The sequence below is a fragment of the Zosterops lateralis genome (assembly GCF_965231275.1).
Source record: "Zosterops lateralis genome assembly, chromosome: 20".
NCBI classification, from domain to species: Eukaryota; Metazoa; Chordata; class Aves; order Passeriformes; family Zosteropidae; genus Zosterops; species Zosterops lateralis.
The window spans coordinates 5746296-5764664 of record NC_139780.1 but is presented as its reverse complement, the minus strand read 5'-3'; the positions used below and the strand labels follow the sequence as shown (position 1 = coordinate 5764664).

General features: G+C 47.3%; 1 protein-coding gene across 3 annotated transcripts; it reads right to left on the bottom strand.

Moving 5' to 3' along the window:
• Window positions 1-1704: 1704 nt before the first annotated feature.
• Window positions 1705-18147, bottom strand: MIGA2 (mitoguardin 2). 3 transcript variants are annotated; one of them, XM_083875589.1, is made up of 16 exons: window positions 18062-18147; window positions 16659-16902; window positions 15806-16016; window positions 14829-14941; window positions 12719-12830; window positions 12095-12234; window positions 10534-10651; window positions 10266-10366; window positions 9665-9780; window positions 9179-9251; window positions 8870-8956; window positions 8584-8682; window positions 8076-8210; window positions 7300-7353; window positions 6225-6341; window positions 1705-5904 (listed from the first exon to the last, which is right to left on the bottom strand). In XM_083875589.1, the coding sequence occupies exons 2-16, from the start codon at window positions 16752-16754 to the stop codon at window positions 5701-5703; spliced, it is 1776 nt and encodes a 591-aa protein (XP_083731715.1). In that variant the 5' UTR covers window positions 16755-16902; window positions 18062-18147; the 3' UTR covers window positions 1705-5700. The 3 variants fall into 3 exon arrangements, with proteins under 3 accessions (XP_083731715.1, XP_083731717.1, XP_083731716.1); XM_083875591.1 differs by having other exon boundaries at window positions 10266-10339; XM_083875590.1 differs by having other exon boundaries at window positions 15806-16001.
• Between the last annotated feature and the right edge of the window lie 222 nt (window positions 18148-18369).

The window sequence follows — 18369 nt, the reverse complement described above, 5'->3', positions numbered from 1 at the left end:
ATTCTGCAAAGGTCAGGCAAACACCTGGCCGGGTGATACTTTTATTTCACCCCCAAACACCTTTAACTACTGAAATCACCCACTTTGAAGACCGAGCCAAAGGAATGTTCCCATGCATGACCCCAGAAATAAGACTTACCTGGGGAGCCTGAGGAAAAGCAGAATATGGAGCAGCATTGGACCAAAAATATTTCAGAAGGCAAATCCACTTCAGACCAAACAACCAAAGTTAATTCAATATTAAAAAAAAAAAAAAAAAAAAAAAAAAAAAAAAAAAAAAAAAAAAAAAAAAAAAAAAAGCTTACAGAAAAATAAATATGCAAGAGGCCCACAAGAAGTGATCAATACAGGCACGGGGTTGCCTTTAATTTGTGTCTGCAGAGAAGCACATGGACCAGGATTTCTATCCCATAAATTAAGATTTCTAAAAGGGTAGGAAACTCCTTCTCCTGCAGTTGTAATATACCTGCTTCAATTATGATTATGTCCCATTAATTTCAGCAAGCTCTTCATAGCTGACATCCTCCCTGGCATTTCAAGGAGTAAAATAGCATTGAAGTCTTATCATTTGGAAAGAAAGAGAAAATATTTACTGCAGGAGCTCAGTTCATTGCAGAAGACTGCTATGAGGAAGCATGAGTGATTTACTCCTTTCATTATTCAAGTTAAATAAATCTCCTCCTTTCCAAGCTATTCAATGTAGAGTTATGCTGGCAGAGTGGATTACATTTGTTCTATGTACCATGACAAGTACTGAAAATTGTGGGCTTCATTGCTGTATTCACCCACTCCTTCCTGAACAGGAGAAAAAAGTGTCAATACACGGAGCAGCCTTTGCTCTGTGCCTCAGCACAAGAAAGCACAAAGAGCTGGAGCTGCTCTGGAGCTGTAATGACTGTGGAGTCTGACTCCATGGAAACTGAGATAAACTCCTTTTAACTCTCTCAACTAATGATCAGGGTGTGGCGTGAGACAAAAATTTTCCTATCCACGAACATTTCATTTGCATATATCTGAGTTCATGACAGGCTTGCATTAATGCTAACAGAAACTCATTTTTACTTTATTTTTAAGCGTAGGGATGAAATTTTAATCACTGTGTAAGAAACAGCCAATCTGATTCAGTCTGGTTTCTCTGTCGTTTGAGAATGAAAGTATTTAAATCCACTGTAGATGTTTCAGAAGAGCAAGGAGATTATTTCCATGCCTTGCTCAGCAGATAGGCGGCTCTGATACCAACCCACAGGCTTTAGTCTGGGTTTCACAGAGTTTGGGGAGCTGGTAAGTGCTACAGGAACTTGGACAATGGTTAAGAGGTTCTGCTCCTCACTGGGATTTCTGTTATCTCTTCATCACAGCCTGCTCACACCACACCCCAACACAGCCAAACCACCACAGAAAAATCTGAAAGATGAAATCCCACAGTTTCCAACCACAGCTCAAAGTACAGGGAGTTGTTTTGTTTGCTTTACAGCCCACTTCATCTGTGGACTTGTCAGTAGACCCAGGAAGACTCCCCATGCAATCAAACCCTTTAACTTTACATTTAAGCCTTTCCAGTTCCTCATTTTAGCCCAAGGAACAGCAAGCCCTGTTTTATACCATGACTAGCAGCAGACGTGCCACCACAACTGTCACCTAAATCAGAAACCAAAGACTGAGTTTCTAGCATGTTTTGCCAGGAAATTTAGGAACAAAAGCCACAATCATGAAGGAAAGTTTTATTTTACTTGTAATGCCCACATCCTAAGATTAAAGGTATTTTTAAAAAATTAGCTGCAAAAAAAAAAAAAAAAGATAGAAGCAAAAACAAGAACAGAATTTTACACCTTTAGGAAATCAAGAAAAAAAAAATAGGCACAAGTTTACATTCATTAGTTTCAGATATGGCAGAGGAATGTTCTACTGAAGAGGGATAAATAAAATCCTGCTTTCCCACCTCCCTGTATGAGACAACACAAGTCATGCTCTTCAAAGCCACACTGATCTTGTAGATACAAGGCAGATTTTTCCTCGTATTTTTTTTATTAATGTGCTTAAAAGATCATAAAGACCCTCCTAGAGCCATTTGGCTTAGTCTCTACATACATATTAAAGTACCAGGGATGTACTTTAACCTCTGATGAAGCTTGTTACAACCTCCACATAAAAAAATGAAAGTCATGCATATTTTAAATTCTGTTTAAGCATCAGACATATTGAGGGATTTTATTTCATAGCTGCTAAGCCACTTTAAATCCCCATCACTGTTAAAATCTTGCAAGTGTCAGCCCAGGATGATTTAACCCCTTGAGAATAAGGGTTCATCATTAAAAAAAAGCGAATGTCTTATCTCAAGGGATTCTACCCAAATACACAGCTGCTGCTAATGCTGAAGAATTTCCGTTGCTAAACACAATATTCTGGGAAGGGATTTTCTAGGGATCTCAGGAAGCCAGAGGGCAGGCAGGTGTTCCATCACACCCTTTAATTCCACCCTGCAACACAAGTGAGTACGAGAGTCACCTTCGGGGTGACTTTGGGGCTCTGCTCTGGGTGGGATCAGTGGATCCCTACATCCCAAGGACTTGAACACAGCAAGTCCCTGACACCACTGCTTAGGCCAGGAAAAGCTTCTTCCACAGGAACAGCCCCTGTCAACCCGCTGATCCTTGAAGTTCCCTTCAGAGGCTGCAGGCACCTTTCTGCCTTTCCTCTCAAGCTACACTGGGACTGGGGAGGAACAAAAAGCAGCGATGAAGTGAGGGGGAGGTGTAGAGAAGTTTAACATCCATCCCAGTAAAGATAAAACCAGTTTGTCTCGGCAAACACCCTTGGCTGGTGCAGGACCAAGTCACTACTGGAGGGAAAAGGCGGAGAACTTGACCTTCAACAGGCTGCGCATGTTCCCGTGGCAGATTCCTCTTTACCTTCACTGGGAGGGCTGTGTAACCTACTTGCTAATAAGGGCTAAGGAAAAGCATCAAGCTGTAATAAAACAGTCTTTCTTCATTTGATTGATTAGGAATTTACAATTTCTCAGCTTAAAAAGCCACAGTGCAAGTTAGTGTTTGCTTCAGGGGGACCCTGTTTCAGTATCCTCTCCTGCAAAAGCCCAAAGTCAGCAGCCAGTGTTCTTGTCTGTACACAAAACAGGCAGGCTGCCCAAGCACTGAGGCCAAGGACACTCAAAATAGTAAATAAATACACATAAAACAACACTAAAAATGAGAATTTAACAGCACAGATTTTTTAGAATTACAGTCCATCTCATATTAATCTTCACATTTTAGCATCTTTTTAACCACTGTACAAAAGCTGCTGAAGTAACTTTCTTCTAAACCAGCCATACAAGAGCACAAAGCACTATCACCGTTATTTTTTTGGCAAAGTAACTTGCTTTCAGAATATACCATACTTTCAAATCACAGTTTACATGTAGCAGGTGTGTCATGCTAATACAACATCCTCCATTTCTTCTCTTCCTGCACACTGCCAGGAGCAAGACACCTCAGAGACCATTCATAGTTTCAACTGCTGTCTCTTAAATCCTTCTCATAACAGTTTATTCCACGCAGCCTCACTTGGGGCAGCTGCTCCTAATTTCTGCCTCAGCATTGTCCTGTTTATTGCATTAATCTGGTTTCCAGGATAAGCCACATCAGTCTGATGTGCTTACAGAGCACCAGATGTTACTGTGCTCTACACACAGCCCCCTGCAAACATCTCAGGAGCATTTCAAGGAATCACAAAACCACAGAATGGGTCAGGTTGGAAGGAACCACAGTGGGTCATCTGGTCCCACCTCCCTGTTCAGGGAGGGTGTCCTTAAAATACATGGCACAGCACATTTATCTGCTCCTTTTACATCCTCCTGTTTACTTTTTTCTCTGTTTACTTCCTTCCTGCTTTTACCAGCAGAATCCACACTAGATATCTGAAGAGGAAGAAAGCATTTGTATTCTCCAAGCCCATGCACTGACTTTCCACTCATATGGAAATTCCAGATTCTTACGTATTTTTTCCACGTGCAAAAATACATCCGGGTAAGCCTTGTGTCTTTCACAGGCACAAGGGGTAACTATTCAGTCTGGAACAAAAACAGTGAGGCTCATGTTTTTGTGGAAGTCCTGAAGACCTCCTCATTCCAAGGGTTAGACTTGGACCTATATGGGGACTGAAACAGAAAAAGGCACTGGCTAGATCTCTACTTTTAGCTGTGGCATTGTCCTCACAGAGGACTCAGAAAATCATTGCAAACCCTCACACAAAAGCCAGGACTGCCTCAAGTCAAAGGCATGAAGCTGAATCGGGAGAGGTTTAGGTTGGATATCAGGAAAAGGTTTTCTACCCAGAGGGTGGCTGGTCACTGAACAGGCTCCCCAGGGAAGCAGTGACAGCACCAAGCCTGACAGAGTTCAAGAAGTTTGGACAACTCCTTCAGCAAACAGAATGTTGGGGTGTCCCATACAGAGACAGAAGTTGGACTCAATCCTGATGTGTCCCTTCCAACTCAGCATATTCTATTATTCTGTGATTTTTATGATTCTCTAAGTTCAGCACACTCCTCTGCTGCTGTCCTACACGAGTATCCAACTCAGCTCACATCCCAAAGCAGCCAGATTCCAGATGCTGGGCAGTCAGGATCACAGCATTTGAGAAGCACTACCATACACACATACACATTTGATCATTACCCAGAACTGACAGACTGTAAAGAGTCATTTCCTCCCTAGAAGTCTGATCCCAGCTCTCCAAATATCCACACACATAACCTCACATCCGGCATCTACACTTCTCACTACCCTGTGCACAACTGCAATAGGCACCACATTATTACCCTTTACCCCTGCTTGTACACACCCCACACCTCCTACCCAGCAAAAACTGCTGCTGGCTCATTCTGAAATCCAGCAAGGCACTTTGATGGATGTCAAAGACTTTGTGCAAGCACAGGCAGAATGCAAATCCCCCCTGCTCCTCACACTAACCTTTGCTTTAGGGGCAAACATAGACCTCAGCAACCTCCTAAGCAAGGATGACCACAGAGCTCGTCATCTGGTCTGCAAACAGCAGCAATACCAAGGGAACAGACCAATTTCCCTAGAGCTTCAGACTGTTTACAAAAGTCTGCATTTTACTTCAGTGCTTTAAAGAACTCTTTCTTCCTCCTCAGGAAAGAAATCTTTGCTAGTCACATTGCATGTGTTAACACACTTAAGGTAAAAATCAGCAGTAATTAATCTGTAGGAACACAGCAGAGAAGAACAGTAATAAAAATCCTAAAGCAAGCAAAGCCTCCTTGAGAAGCTAATGGTCAAGTGGAGAATTTACCAACAATATTCCTGTTCCCACACACAATCGTAAACGTTAGGGATTCACCTCCCAGAAAACACAAAGGCAAAACAGGTACATATATTGCCCTATTCAAGAGAATTGGGCAAAAATCTGGGCCCGGGCAGTTCAGGACACAATGTATACATGAAACATTGAAAGGAATAATAATGACAGGAAGGTGGAACAAAGAAGAGATTCAAACCATAAGTTGGCAAGTGGTCCTGGATCCATCCCAGCAAACACTACTGGCTACAAAAAGCAGAAGGTCCCGCCAGATTGCTGTGTGTTCACACAGTCTTGCCTCCACCGCCACACTTTGCAGGTAGTCTTATCCATCTCTGGGAGGAAAAGGTCCTTGTACAAAAGTGTTTTCCCCCACTAACATCAGATGAGCTCCTCCTTCAGTGGCTCAGTTTCCCCAGGAAGAGTGCCGTTCATCTCCGGGGAACTCTCGGTGCCCAGGTATCCCAAGAGGATCTCACTGCGCCGCCGTGACAGCTGCAAAATGTCCTCTGCCAGCAACTGCACTGTCGTGTACCTCACGTTGTCAAAGTCAAACATGTCCTTCAGATACTGCACGATCTGGTGCTGCAACAAGAAGGAAGTTTACAGTCACAGAATCACAGAATGTGTAGGTTGGAAGAGACCTTCAAGATCATCGAGTCCAACCCAGCCCTAACACCTCACTGGGTCATGGTATCAAGTGCCACATCCAGTTTCCTTTTAAACACATGCAGGGATGGTGACTCCACCATCTCCCTGGGCAGACTATTCCAGTATTTAATCACTCCTTCAGTGAAAAACTTCAGACCTCCTTCACCCTTAGTGGCTGGTATCATCACACATCAGCAGCTTTAAGCCAGCAGACAGGAGTCCCACACAGATGAGGTACAGAAAAGCCACCTTACCTTGAAGAAACTGCAGACTTCAGATAGCTGCTGCTTGGGCCCCAGAAAACCAAAGGCTAGAACAGGACTGACATGCTCCGATACGGAGTAGAAATGAGAGATAAAGCCATCTGGTACCTGTCACAAGGAAGGACAGAATTAGCTGGTCTTCATTCTCAGACAGAATTAGCAGCTTATTCCATATCAGCCACCAACTTCCCTACCAGAAAGCTTCAGGAACTCAAGTTAAGAGCTATTTGGAACAGCTCTTCTTGCAAAACTACACTTATCATTCAGATCCCTTGAAGGATGACTAGAGCTTTTCATCTTAATGTTTCTAAACTGCTATTTCAAGAGGAAAATGAACAGAAGAAAATGAAAAGCAATCACCAGCCAGCCTTTATAGCCTCTATTTATAATTTGCTGACCAAGCCAGGAAAGGACATGCAAATATCCAAGGCAGAGCTACTGCATGACAGCTCCAGTAGAGCTTCCAGTGCTCTCATTTCTCTCCGTGCCATCTCAGGAGCCAAACCCTGTCATACCAGCTGGCTGTGGGATCGAGCTGAAACCTTGCCAGAGGCCACAGACCCTGTCTCAGAGCCGGGATTGTAAAGTTGTGGCTTCCTGTTCCCCTGCTCCATAAACTCATCTACTGTGATACTTTAGGAAGTCACAGATTTAAATGAAACTCATCAGGTAATGGCTAATTAGCATCAGCATTGGGGAGCGAGGCAGTGCCTGAACCATTTTGCTGCCAGCAAGGAAAATAAATTCAGGAGCAGTCCCTTGTTGCTTGGGGTCTGTGGCCATTCCTACAGCATTGTGAGCAGGGAGAGGGAATAACAGACAGGCAACACTGTTGTTTGAATCCTCACGTTAAGAAAAAGGGAGAATAAACTCAGACTGACTCAGTAAAATACTGACATAGCACTGGAGCAGTGATTGCAGGACCCCAGGGCTCTAAAGCATCACAAAGAATGTGACTCTGTTCAGTTTTCTACCATTTAGGATTTCATACTTTCTCAAGATCTGTGTGGTCTCTTTTCAGCCTCAAATACATTAGATTATTTCCCTTCTGATAAATTTTGCTTACCATCAGAAGCCTCCTTTTTGCTTTCAGAACTGACCAGCAAGCAGTTGCTAGAGCCTACAAGTAACACAGAGAGCCCATTAGTCACTGGGATTATTTAAAAAACCCCAAAGTTTACCAACACATTGTCATCAAAACATCAAAGCAGTCACCCTTTTGAGCCAACAACTCTAAAATGACAAAATTGAAGCTAACTGGAAGCAGATTTAGCCACTTCAGATCCATTCCAGAGAAGCCGAAGGGTTTTTGAAGATTGTTAATATGATCTGACATAGTTGCCCTATAGCCCATGATTCCCTGTAAGCAGACAGCTGTTACAAAGTGCCATTTTACTCTCAGTCTATCAAACTAATCAGTCTTAAAAATACAGCTGGGGGGGCAGGACTAAAGGAAAGCTTTGCAATTTGAGCTTCAATGGCTGCTGAGGAACTGCCAAGAATGAAGGGCCACATGCTAAAACCCACACATTTTTCCCTACATTTTGGCCCTTTTATTCTCATTCATAAAAATAGGTGCTGTCATCTTTTAACATCTCCATGGCATCACTGATAAAGGCCCCTAGAGCCATAAGTCTGGTTGCCAACCAGATGCTTTCAAAATAAGGAAAGCTTTCCCGTAAACAATTTCCATGCACAAGAAGACTGTTGTTCAGAGCTTCAGGAAAGGGTGGCATTTATAAAGAGAGAATTCAGCTCAGCCAGGAAAGATGAGGTTATGATCTTTTCTGGCCTTGGCACTGCTCTCACACTCACACCAGCAGCACTCCCTGTCTCACGTACTGTCTCCTTGAAGCTGTCGGACAGCCAGCGGTTGCGCAGCACAGCCAGCACGGAGGAGGGAGGGTTCTCCAGGTCCTCAAAGGCATCCATGAGGATGAAGTCCAGCACAATATCAAAGAAGCTCATGCACACCACCTGTCAGGGAGCACAACAGTCTGTAAAGGGAACGGGTTTTAAAAAGAGAGATGGGGTCTTTTGGTTTGAAGCAAGAAGATGTAACAAGCTGAAGTCAATGTAATCGTATTTCAACAGCAGGTCTTTCACTACTGGGCCATTCCTACATATGTATTATAATTCAATTACAGTGGTTTGGCTCGTAAGGTACTTTAAAACCATCCAGTTCCATCCCCTGCCATGGGCAGAGACACCTTCCCAACCAAACCAGGTTGCTTCAAGCCCCATCCAGCCTGGCCTTGAGCACTTCCAGGGATGGGAATTCCACAGTGTCTCTGGGCAAGGATTATTTTCAACTCCTCTGCAACTCTGTAAAGACAATGTCTTTACCAACCCCTCTTCCCTCGAGCTCCTGCTGAGTGGTTGGCCAAGTCTCTTGCTTCAAGGCATAACGCAGCATCTCCTCGTAGCTTTCCAGGAAAGCTTTGGGATTCTGGGAGAGCAGAGAAACAAAACAGAAGTTTGATGCTTGGATTTGAGCTGACATCAACATCACAGTAGTCCCCAGCATGCAGATGAAGTTTTCTTCTTCCAACACACTGGACCAACTCCGAGTTGGGATGGGGGAACAAGTATCCCTGTGCTCAAGACATAGTTTAGTTATTTCACAAACTTCTTACCTTTTCAGCTTTTGTCATCAGTCCTATCACCATCTGCTTCCCAACCTCCCCAAAAAACAGCTGATTGCTTTCATCCTCCAGCAGCTCCTGCAAAGTGAACACAAATATTTGTCTCCTGTGAGCTCCTACACACCCTCAAATTCTGAGTTGGGTGAAAAAAGAACAGGACATGAAGCAGTGCAATGCTGCACACACCAGTGTTGTTAACCTTTAATAAGCTGGAACCCAGGAAACAAATCTGAGCTCCCCAGGAACATGCTGGTGGCAGCCATGTGCCATTGAAACCTGGGAGCCAGGAGCCATTCTCACCTGGAATGCCTGCCTGACACAATGCAGCTTTGCCAGGAAATCCTGGTCACTGTAGCAGCCAAGCAGCTCTGTCCTAGAGGGAAAGGGGAAGAATTGTGTAAATTCTAGTTCTGATGTTGGTGTTCCTATAACTATGGTCTCCTAAAAACAAAAAACTAAATCCCCAGTCTATGCATAGGAGAAAGAAACAGTCACATTCTCTTTATCCAGCTCCCTGGGGGAACAGAGCACCTCTGCCAGGCTGGTACAGGACTGTGCCAGTCCCCCAGAACAGTTACATTTCCTATCACTAATTTCCTAATTTTCTTAACATGCAAGTCCCTAAAATCTGGGGTTAATTCCCTGAGAAGGCCAAACCAGCAGGAAGGATGCTGTGATTTTACAACCTCAAAGTATTATTCTGGTTAAGGGGCTGCTCAAAGGCAGATGATGTGTTCACAGTGCCCCAGGAGACACAAGGTCCCACAGGTCCAGCTGGCTCTTCACCTCAGTGTCCGGCAGGCAACCTTCCCTTCTTTCACCAACTGCAGAGCTTCTTCATATGCTGCCACTGGCTTGGAGAGGTGGAATGGCATTTCCTCAAACGGAAGAGAGTCAAAGAGCTGTAGAGGTAACAAGAGAGATGGGAAGAACAAAATGAGCTCATTAAATATTTGCAAATACACAAGCAACTGCACACAAACAAGGTGAGCCTTAGAGAGAATCTTCAGCCAGCAAAGTTTGTCAGTGACAACTGTTTCATGCAAAGATATTTCTTCTTTCACCAAAAGCTGTCTCAGCTCTAACACCGCTCAATACTCCATAAAATATACACCACCACGCCATCTCACATTAGATAACAGCACTTTCCTAGCTGATATGGCCTGTTTTCTATAGTAGCTAAGACGACATGGAAGTGCTGGTTGGAAAAGCTTGCACCATCGCCCTCATTAAAATCTCTCCCTAACATCCATCATGAACCTCCCAGCCTGGGAGTTGTTGCTCTGTGTCTGATCATCTTCCTCTCCCAAGATGTGTTTGGCTCTGCTGCCTTTGTGCCTTCCCTCCAAGCCACTGGGCTGTGACACACAGCTGACACTTCAGTCACCTCTGCTGCAGAGAAGAAGGAATCCTCCGAAGCTGAGCTGTCCTCATCATCCGTCCGCAGCCGCAGTGATCCATCTGCCAAGGGAAGCATCAAAGTCTTCTCTGGGGGAGAGAAAGAAGCCTCATGTGTTGGAGTTCATGGTCCAACATTCCTCTTAGCTCCTGTGCTCTCTTCCACTCCCACTTTGTCACTCCTCCTTTACCTGGCTAACAGAAAGGACATAAAACCAGGCAGGAAATTGGCATTTTACTACAGCCAGGTGCCCTACCCAGATCCAGCAGCACGCTGTCTGATGGGAGCGAGGAGCCAAACTCTTCTTGGAGGTGGTAGGCTCGGTGCAAGAGGGACTCCAGCTTCTCAGCAAACTCCCTTTTCTGGGACTCCTCCTGGAACACACATAAATGTCACCCTCAGTAAGCCAGCTGGGCACAGATAGATTGGACAGCACAAATAAGGGAGGAAATTTTCAGTAAAAATGAGATTTGCAGTCTGCAGATTAAGTGATTAAAAATAAAAAGAGAGAGGACTCATTAATCCTATAATGCAGCTAATAATGCACGGGGAGGGAAGTTTCTACACAGCCTACTCAAACTCTCTGGCTCTTGAGCTTCACCATTTTGTTTTCCTGTTAAAAAAGGAAGAAAGAACTAAAGAATTTTAGCCTGCCATCCAGAAAAACAGGTATTTTAATAAGTTATATGCCACTTAAATCTCCTGCCTTTTGACTTTAGCCTAACTTCCAGGAGGAATCGTATCAGGAAACCTGTGTTGAATATAACAAGACATCCAGAACTGGATAACAGAATATTTAGACTAAGGTGCTGGGCATAAGCAAAATTTGCTGTAAACAACACAAGGGGATGAGGAAAAATAAAAGGTGTGGGAAAAATAAGACTTAAACAGCATCTTGCCTTCATGGCCCTATGTTTGCATGAGTATCTCACCCAGAAGACAGAAGCATTAACAAGAAGCACAAAATCTATTTTCATAATGAATCAACTAGTTTTCAGGCAGTTTTAGAAACACTACAAGGCCCTTCAAGGAGAGCCAACAACAACAGAATCCAGATTTGACTTGGATAAATATTATCCAGCACAAAAGACAAATGTCCCTCGTACTACACCAGACTCTGTTTACAAAAGGCTGGGAACACTTTTTTTCCAGTGAGAACTCCTGGAGAGTTGGGAGTTCAGTTCCTTTCACAGTCCTGAGTTACAGCAGGCTGTAACTGAGCCATTCTAGTTTAGATTTCCTTTAACACAGGTCTTCCCTGCACAGTCCTCAAACCCCAGACAGCAAGGAGCTGTCCTAAAATCTGGCTTTTGTAGCTGCAGAGGCTGAGTGAGGTACACATCTCCCTGCAGGGACCAGGGCCATATCCAGCTCCTACCAAATTATCACTGCTTTCCTCATCCACACACACAGAGCTGGGCTCTGCCCTCCACTCAGCTCCCAGAAGTGGCCGTGACCATCAAGATCTCCATTTTAAATGCATGGAAAAAGTTACAGAGACAACACTGCCAGCCAAAGCAGTGCTGCATTCATCACAGCCTTTTCTCACCACAGGCTGTGCCACGGGAGGACACGTGTGACAGTGAGTGACACAAGGCTGGAAAGTGGATGGAAACGCTGGGGAATGAGGGGGCGAGACATATTAAAAAGAGAAAGAAATTAAAAACACCCACTCCCATTGCATAAGGAAGCTGCAGATACAGACAGCTCTTAAACAGAGTCTGGCCTGACTCTGCCCTTAATTTGCTCTCCTTTTAACCTCCCACTGTTTACTGCTTCCAGCACCCAGGCTGGCCTTTCAGCATGTGGGGACCTACCTCTGAAATGTTCTCAGACATACTCTCCTGCTGTTTCCTGCTGTCCCAGGGCACAGGGGTGCTGGAACAAGCACTGTCCCTCTGCCTGATGCTCAGTGCCTGTTCCCATTTCTGCAGGGCCTCCTCAAACAGCTCCATGCCTGGAAACCCAACCAAATAATGGCTGTGAGTGTCCCAGGGCACTCAGGAACAAAGAGATACAGGATGAGTCTTCGCTCACTCAGACAATCCAGCAAAGAGGGAAATCCCTCCCCAACAGAAAGAATAAACAAATTCATTCTATTTCTTTCCTGTTTAAATATGGTTTATTTTGGATTAGAAGGAGAACATCCCCAAACTGGTTAAAGCATCATCCATGTTACTTCCAAAACACTGTTCTCTGCACAAGATGATTCCTGTTGCTCAAGAGCAGTATTTTGGAAGTAAATTATTCACTGACAAAATAGGTGGGTTTTTTTAAGAGAAGACAGGATTTGTATTTGAGCTTAAACTGAGAATGGAAGGGAAGTTTCTGTTAGAGCTCTACATTGAGCTGCTGATTCTCTGTGTCAATTCTCATCCCCTTCTTGCTCTCACAGTGATAAACAACCTCCCCAGAACAATGTTACCCTCGTGCCTGCTTACCTTGAACATAGAGGCTTTCTGCACTGGAATCACCAATGGCTCCAGCATCTCCCATTGCCTGGCCATCCCACATCCCTGGGGGTATTGGACTTGAGGAGTTGACTGCTACCATCTGCAAGAAGGGAGCAGAGGGCAGCAAATGCCTTTTGAATTCTCTTAAGGTTAGAGATAAGCTGCAGACAAACACCACCAGCCTTCAGCAAAAAGGCATTTTCCTTCCCCATGTTTGCTCTTGTGTTCCCCTGTATTGATGAGCACTAAAAGGAGAGCATCGATGGAGGAAACAGCTCAGGAAAGGTCCAAAGCAATCGCTACAAAGGCACCAGGATTTTTATGGAAAGCTCATATCAGCCCCAGCTGCCTGTACAAAAAACACTGGAGGTGGCAAGGAAGCAAGCACAGTCCAAACAAAAGAAACAGTTTCCCAGAAAAAATACAGCTGAGGATTCCCCAGAGGGCAAGGGGAATCCTCACTCTTCTCTTTGCAACCAGACCCTCTCCTGGGAGGGCTGAGCTTGACAATCCACACAGCAGTGTCAGTTCAGCTTTGTCCAATTTCACACCAGGGCACCAATGTCTTCTAAAGTCTGACCCAATAAACTGCTGGATTCAACACTATCAATGACTAGTGTTTTCCTGTGGCTTACAGAAGGATGTCCAAACATCAGCCTGGTACTAAAAAAAAGCTACAATAAACAGCTGACAGTTGAACTCCTGTCCTGCCTCCACTGATCAATCCCTGTGGAGTGTTAATAAATCACCTTGAGATCCCAAATTGCAAATCATCAGTTCACCGCTGCCAATTTACTTACTGGATGGCAAAGAGGAGCCTAAGAAGCAAATGAGAGCACAGGCAAAACCTACAGCTGTGCAAAGGATGAGCTGTTTTTCCCACCAAGTAATATAAAACCTGTAAGTACAGAGTCAGCTCATCTGTACAGAAACAGATGCCTCTCCGTGGGGATATCCCCACTCAGGCATCAGCAGTGGAAAAGGGTATTTATGGATTGCTGTTTATTTAGAGAGAAGTAGAACTTCAGTGATACAAAACCTCAACAGCACCTATGTGAACTGAGAAGCCAAGGGGGAATTACACAGATGTGAATCCCTGTGGAGGAGAAAGAGGCCAGAGCAGGTCACAGTTCGGTGCTCAGGACACATCCCATCAAAGCCCAGCTCTCCGGGGAATGCTGTGCCTGCCCAGCACCGTGCCGGCACTGCCGTCTGCTGGAGACACGCTCCAGCCAGCACGGCTTTTGGCAACTCCTGCTGCTTTATCTCTACTAAAAACGGCAATACCAGCATGTGCTGAGGAGCACTGGCACCCGACAGCTCCTGTCAAAGGGATGATTTTTCCCTCTCCTTGCTCCAGCATTGCCAAGCAGCCTCTGTGCCCAGGCAACGACAGGGGAGCGCTTTGCAGCAACTCATAGAGGTTCATCTGTGTCTCCCCTGCTCTGAGCAATGGGATGTGAAACAGGTCCTGAAGACACAAATGCTTCCAGTTTTGGTCTCACAAAAGGTGGATATAAGCCCTGATGGTTTCTCCCACCTGGTTAAGCCTGAATTACCTGTACTCATAGGCTGGTTTTTGGCTTTGGGGAAGACAGAATGACTAGGCTGTGCTCTTATCCTGTGCTGTTTCCTGAACAGAGCTATCAGATTTTGGTAGTTAATTTGGTTTTAAGAACAAAGCAAGCTGTGAGCAGCCCCAGGACAGGAGGGAGGGGCTGCTGGGCCACCCAAACCCCAACCTTAGAGGGAAGCAAACAAGCTCCTCATTGCTGGGAGACCCAGAAACAACTCAGCCTAACTCCTTGAGAGGGTCATGGAGAGCTCCAAGGAGTCACGGCCATGTCCCACAGGGAAATCCCTCCTGTGACTCCTCCTTGTCCAAAAAACTGGCAAAGGAACCCTGGAGCTCCTGGTGACACAAAACTGCTGCTCACAGGGAACTCCAGACACTCAATGCAAGGTTAACATCAGAATCCACCCTACAATTATACTGCAACCTGTTCTGCTCCACGGGCCAGCACAAGCCCAAGGACTTGGTGACCTCGTGACAGGGACGTGCACTGACATCTCCCAGCCCTGCCAACAAGGTCCTTACCGAGGCGAGGCTGTGGGAGGAACTGGAATGTTTGCTGGGCTCAATGGAGGAGATCCCGCTGAGCGTGTCATTGCTCTTGCTGCCAGGGCTCTGGACTCCCCTGCTGGAGTATCCTGCAGTTGGGAAGGTCACACAAAAATGGGATTTTAGGCCCAGGTGACTGCAGCAGGGAATAGGGAGGGGAACATCACCTTGGTCCAGAGTAACTGTGAATGGGCAAAGCAGTATCCAATACCTAGAAACAAGCCACAGATCTCCTGTCTGCTCTGCTTTGCTCTGAGACTGGTGTCAGTGCAGATTTGAGGCTGAAGAGTGTATTCACTGCTTATGGACAGCAAGAGGCAAGTGGAAATAATTAAGCAAAAACTCCTCCACCTTCCCTCAGAACAGGCAGAATGTGGACGCTGCTCCCTTGATTTTAATGTTTCACCAAACAAATGCTTAATTCCTAAAGTGCTTTGCTGAAGGCCTGGGTCAGTCTTACCCCTAAAATCAGTACAGGAAGGTGAGGAAGCTGCCCAAAGTCTGGGAGTCACCACAGAGCTGGATGGACACTTGCAACTGCCCAGCCTGGCTCAGGCCACCCTCCCCTCCCCTCAGCTGAGCACTGACATCACGAGATCAATGCAGAACCAGGTCACTGCATGCCCGGGTCGTTATTGTTGGGGCAGCCTGGTAATGGTCCACAGGCTAATATTACAGAACCCCAGAATTCTGTGATTTCTGTCTACAGGAAAGGAGATGAGAACTGCAAACCTAGGGAAAACATCAGGACACCTTTTGTTCCCGAGGACTGTGAGCTCAGAGTCTCTCCCTTTGCTCCCCAAACCCCATGCTCATGGCACTGCACTTCAAAATTCCCACTTCATTCCACATGGAAGCATTACACAGATGACTTTGCTTTCCCCTCCCCACACCTTCCCATCGCTCCCTGTACAACCTCTTTGGGGATTTTTCCCTTTTTTCACAAGGCCAACCTTTCTTCACGGAGGAGACCCTCCTTGTTGGCAGGATGGGCACCGTGATCCCTCCCGGCTTAAAGCCGCACTTGTCCGGGGCAATTTGCTTCTTCCGGCGGCGGCGCCGCTTCAGCTGATGAGCTGCCAGAGCCAAGGCCACCGTCCCAAGGGCTGTGGCAAACAGCACCTTGCGCAGGCCTGGAGAGAGCCGCAGCTGAGAGAAGACAGACTTTAAACACAAAAGAAATGGAAGAGCAACAATGAAAATCCAATTCTGCTGCCCTTTTTTAAAAAAAATAAAAATTTAAAAACAGTGTTAATCATTAAACCCCTTGGCTTTACCCTCCCACCCATAAAACACGCCCCCTGCTACACGACTAAGACATAGCAGCAAAGAGACTGTGGAGCATCATTTTGACAGGGCCTGGAGAACTTGGTCTCAGATCCTCACTGCCAAAACACACTGCAAAATCTGCACACAGCCCGGGACAGATGCAATCCAGGTTGCCCAAATTCAGCTCTGAAACCCTGGCGTGAAGCTGAGCTTTATTGCTCCAAGTGCTGCATCACTACAAGTGGGGAAGATATTAGTCTTCTTTAAAAGACAAGTCTTTTTTTAGCACCTTTGATGAAGAGAAAGATTGAACCTGCGTGTTCTCCCAGGGAGGGATGTGGGAAGTGCTTTTCTCTCCTCCCCAAACCCACTCAGAACAACTCTCTTCCACCCCCCCAACTCCCCCTTGCAATTCCTGCAATCCCTCAAACTGCCCAAGTCCCCTGGGACCACCCCACTGTGCCTCCATCTCACACAGACAACCCCACAGAGCCAGCCCAAGGAATGTGACAGGAAAACCTTTCCTGCTCCTTGTACCTGCCCAAACGTCGTGTAAACAAACACAGGGATCTCTGCCACGGTCATTGCCAAGGCCTGCATGATGGACATTCCCTCTGTCCTTCTAAATGCCATGTCTGCACCAGGATCTTGGCACCTTCAGGAGCTGCCACGGGGGAAGGGCACTTGTGGATGCTGTGTGAGCTGCTCACGGAAGGATCCAACTTTTCTCTGACATCTGGCTGAGAGTCCTGGAGTTGGCCTTCATCCAAAAATCCTTGTCCTGCAGGAAGAGGGGGAAAATCAGGTGAGTGAGGGGAGCACACGCCCTGCTCCTCCCTACACTGCACTTCACAAAACACACATCAGGTCACTTGGAGCAGCAAATCCAAAATATCTTCTCACCAGCAGCAACAATTCCTGTGCTTTCCTACCAACCACGGGGACAGATTCCCAAACTGCTCCACAGCAGCAGCACCCTGGGATTTGACAACTCCCAGAGATTTCTACGTGTACCAGACCTGGCTGCATGTGGTCGGAGGGATTTTGTTTGCAGTCCTCATATAAAAAACCTCCCAATTATCCCAAATAACCTTACACACATTTTCGCTGCCAAAACTCCGCTTTTGCACAGTTTCCTGTGCATCACAGCCCTGCTCAAGAGCCACCAACCAAAGGGAGTTTTTTCTGCCCAGGAGGTTTCAATGCTGCCAGCGGGGCTGGGCAGGGGGGATGTGCTCCCGTCAAGGACAGAGGGACAGAAGGAACTGAAGTGTGACCCCAGAAGGCGGGTGACAAAGCCGACACCCACCCCGGAGCACCTTGCGGAATGTTCTCCGGGCAGCGGGAGCCCGCAGGGACCGGACACCGGACGTGAGCTCTGCCCACAAGGTTAAACACAACGTCCTGGCCACAGCACAGACGAGAAGAGCAAAGTGCAAGGAATTTTCGGCACGGAAAGCAGCCTGGGGTTACCGTACCGCGATAGGGCGTGCAGGCGCCGAGGTACCAAGGCAGCCCCTCTGTCCGGGCATCTCTCCCCAGCCCTGCCCGCCGTGGGCACCCGGTGCTGGAGGTTTAACCCACCGGCCTGGCGGGGAGCGTCCCACGGGACCCCCTGCACCTGCACTGCAGCACGCTGGGCCCTGCGGAAAGGGCTCCCGCATCCCCCGCAGCACCCCCGCATCCCTGAGCAGCCCCCCTGCGCCCTCGGGTGCCTCGCACCCCTGCTGCATCCCCGGGGCCCTGCATTCATTCACCCCGGAGGCATCCCCGCCGTCCCCGCACCCGGAAATCCCGCACCCTCCGCGCCTCCCACCCCCATGACCGGCTTCAGCCGGGGGTCCCCGGCCCGGCGCTCCCCTCTGCTTCCCCCCCCCATTGACGATGGTGCAGCCCGGCAGGCCCGGCCGGCGCGAGCGGGCGCGGGCGGCACCACTCACCGCGGCGGGGGGGGCGCGCGACCCCGCTCGGCGCCCTCTCCCCGCGCCGCGCGCCATGGCCGCGGAAGGGCAGCGTCTCCTTCCCCCGCGCCGCAGCCCACCCCGCTCGGGGGCGGGGCCAAGCGGAGACACTGCCTCCATTCCCATTCCAGCCAATCAGAGTGGAGAATCCCTCGCCGCCGCACCAATCGGAACGCGCCCGGCTCGGGGATGCGGCGGCGAGCGCGGCGGAGCGGGAAGGGAAGGGGCGGGGAGAGTGGCGTGAGTTCCTATTGGCGAGCGCTGACAGCTCCCTCCGCCTCCGCCCC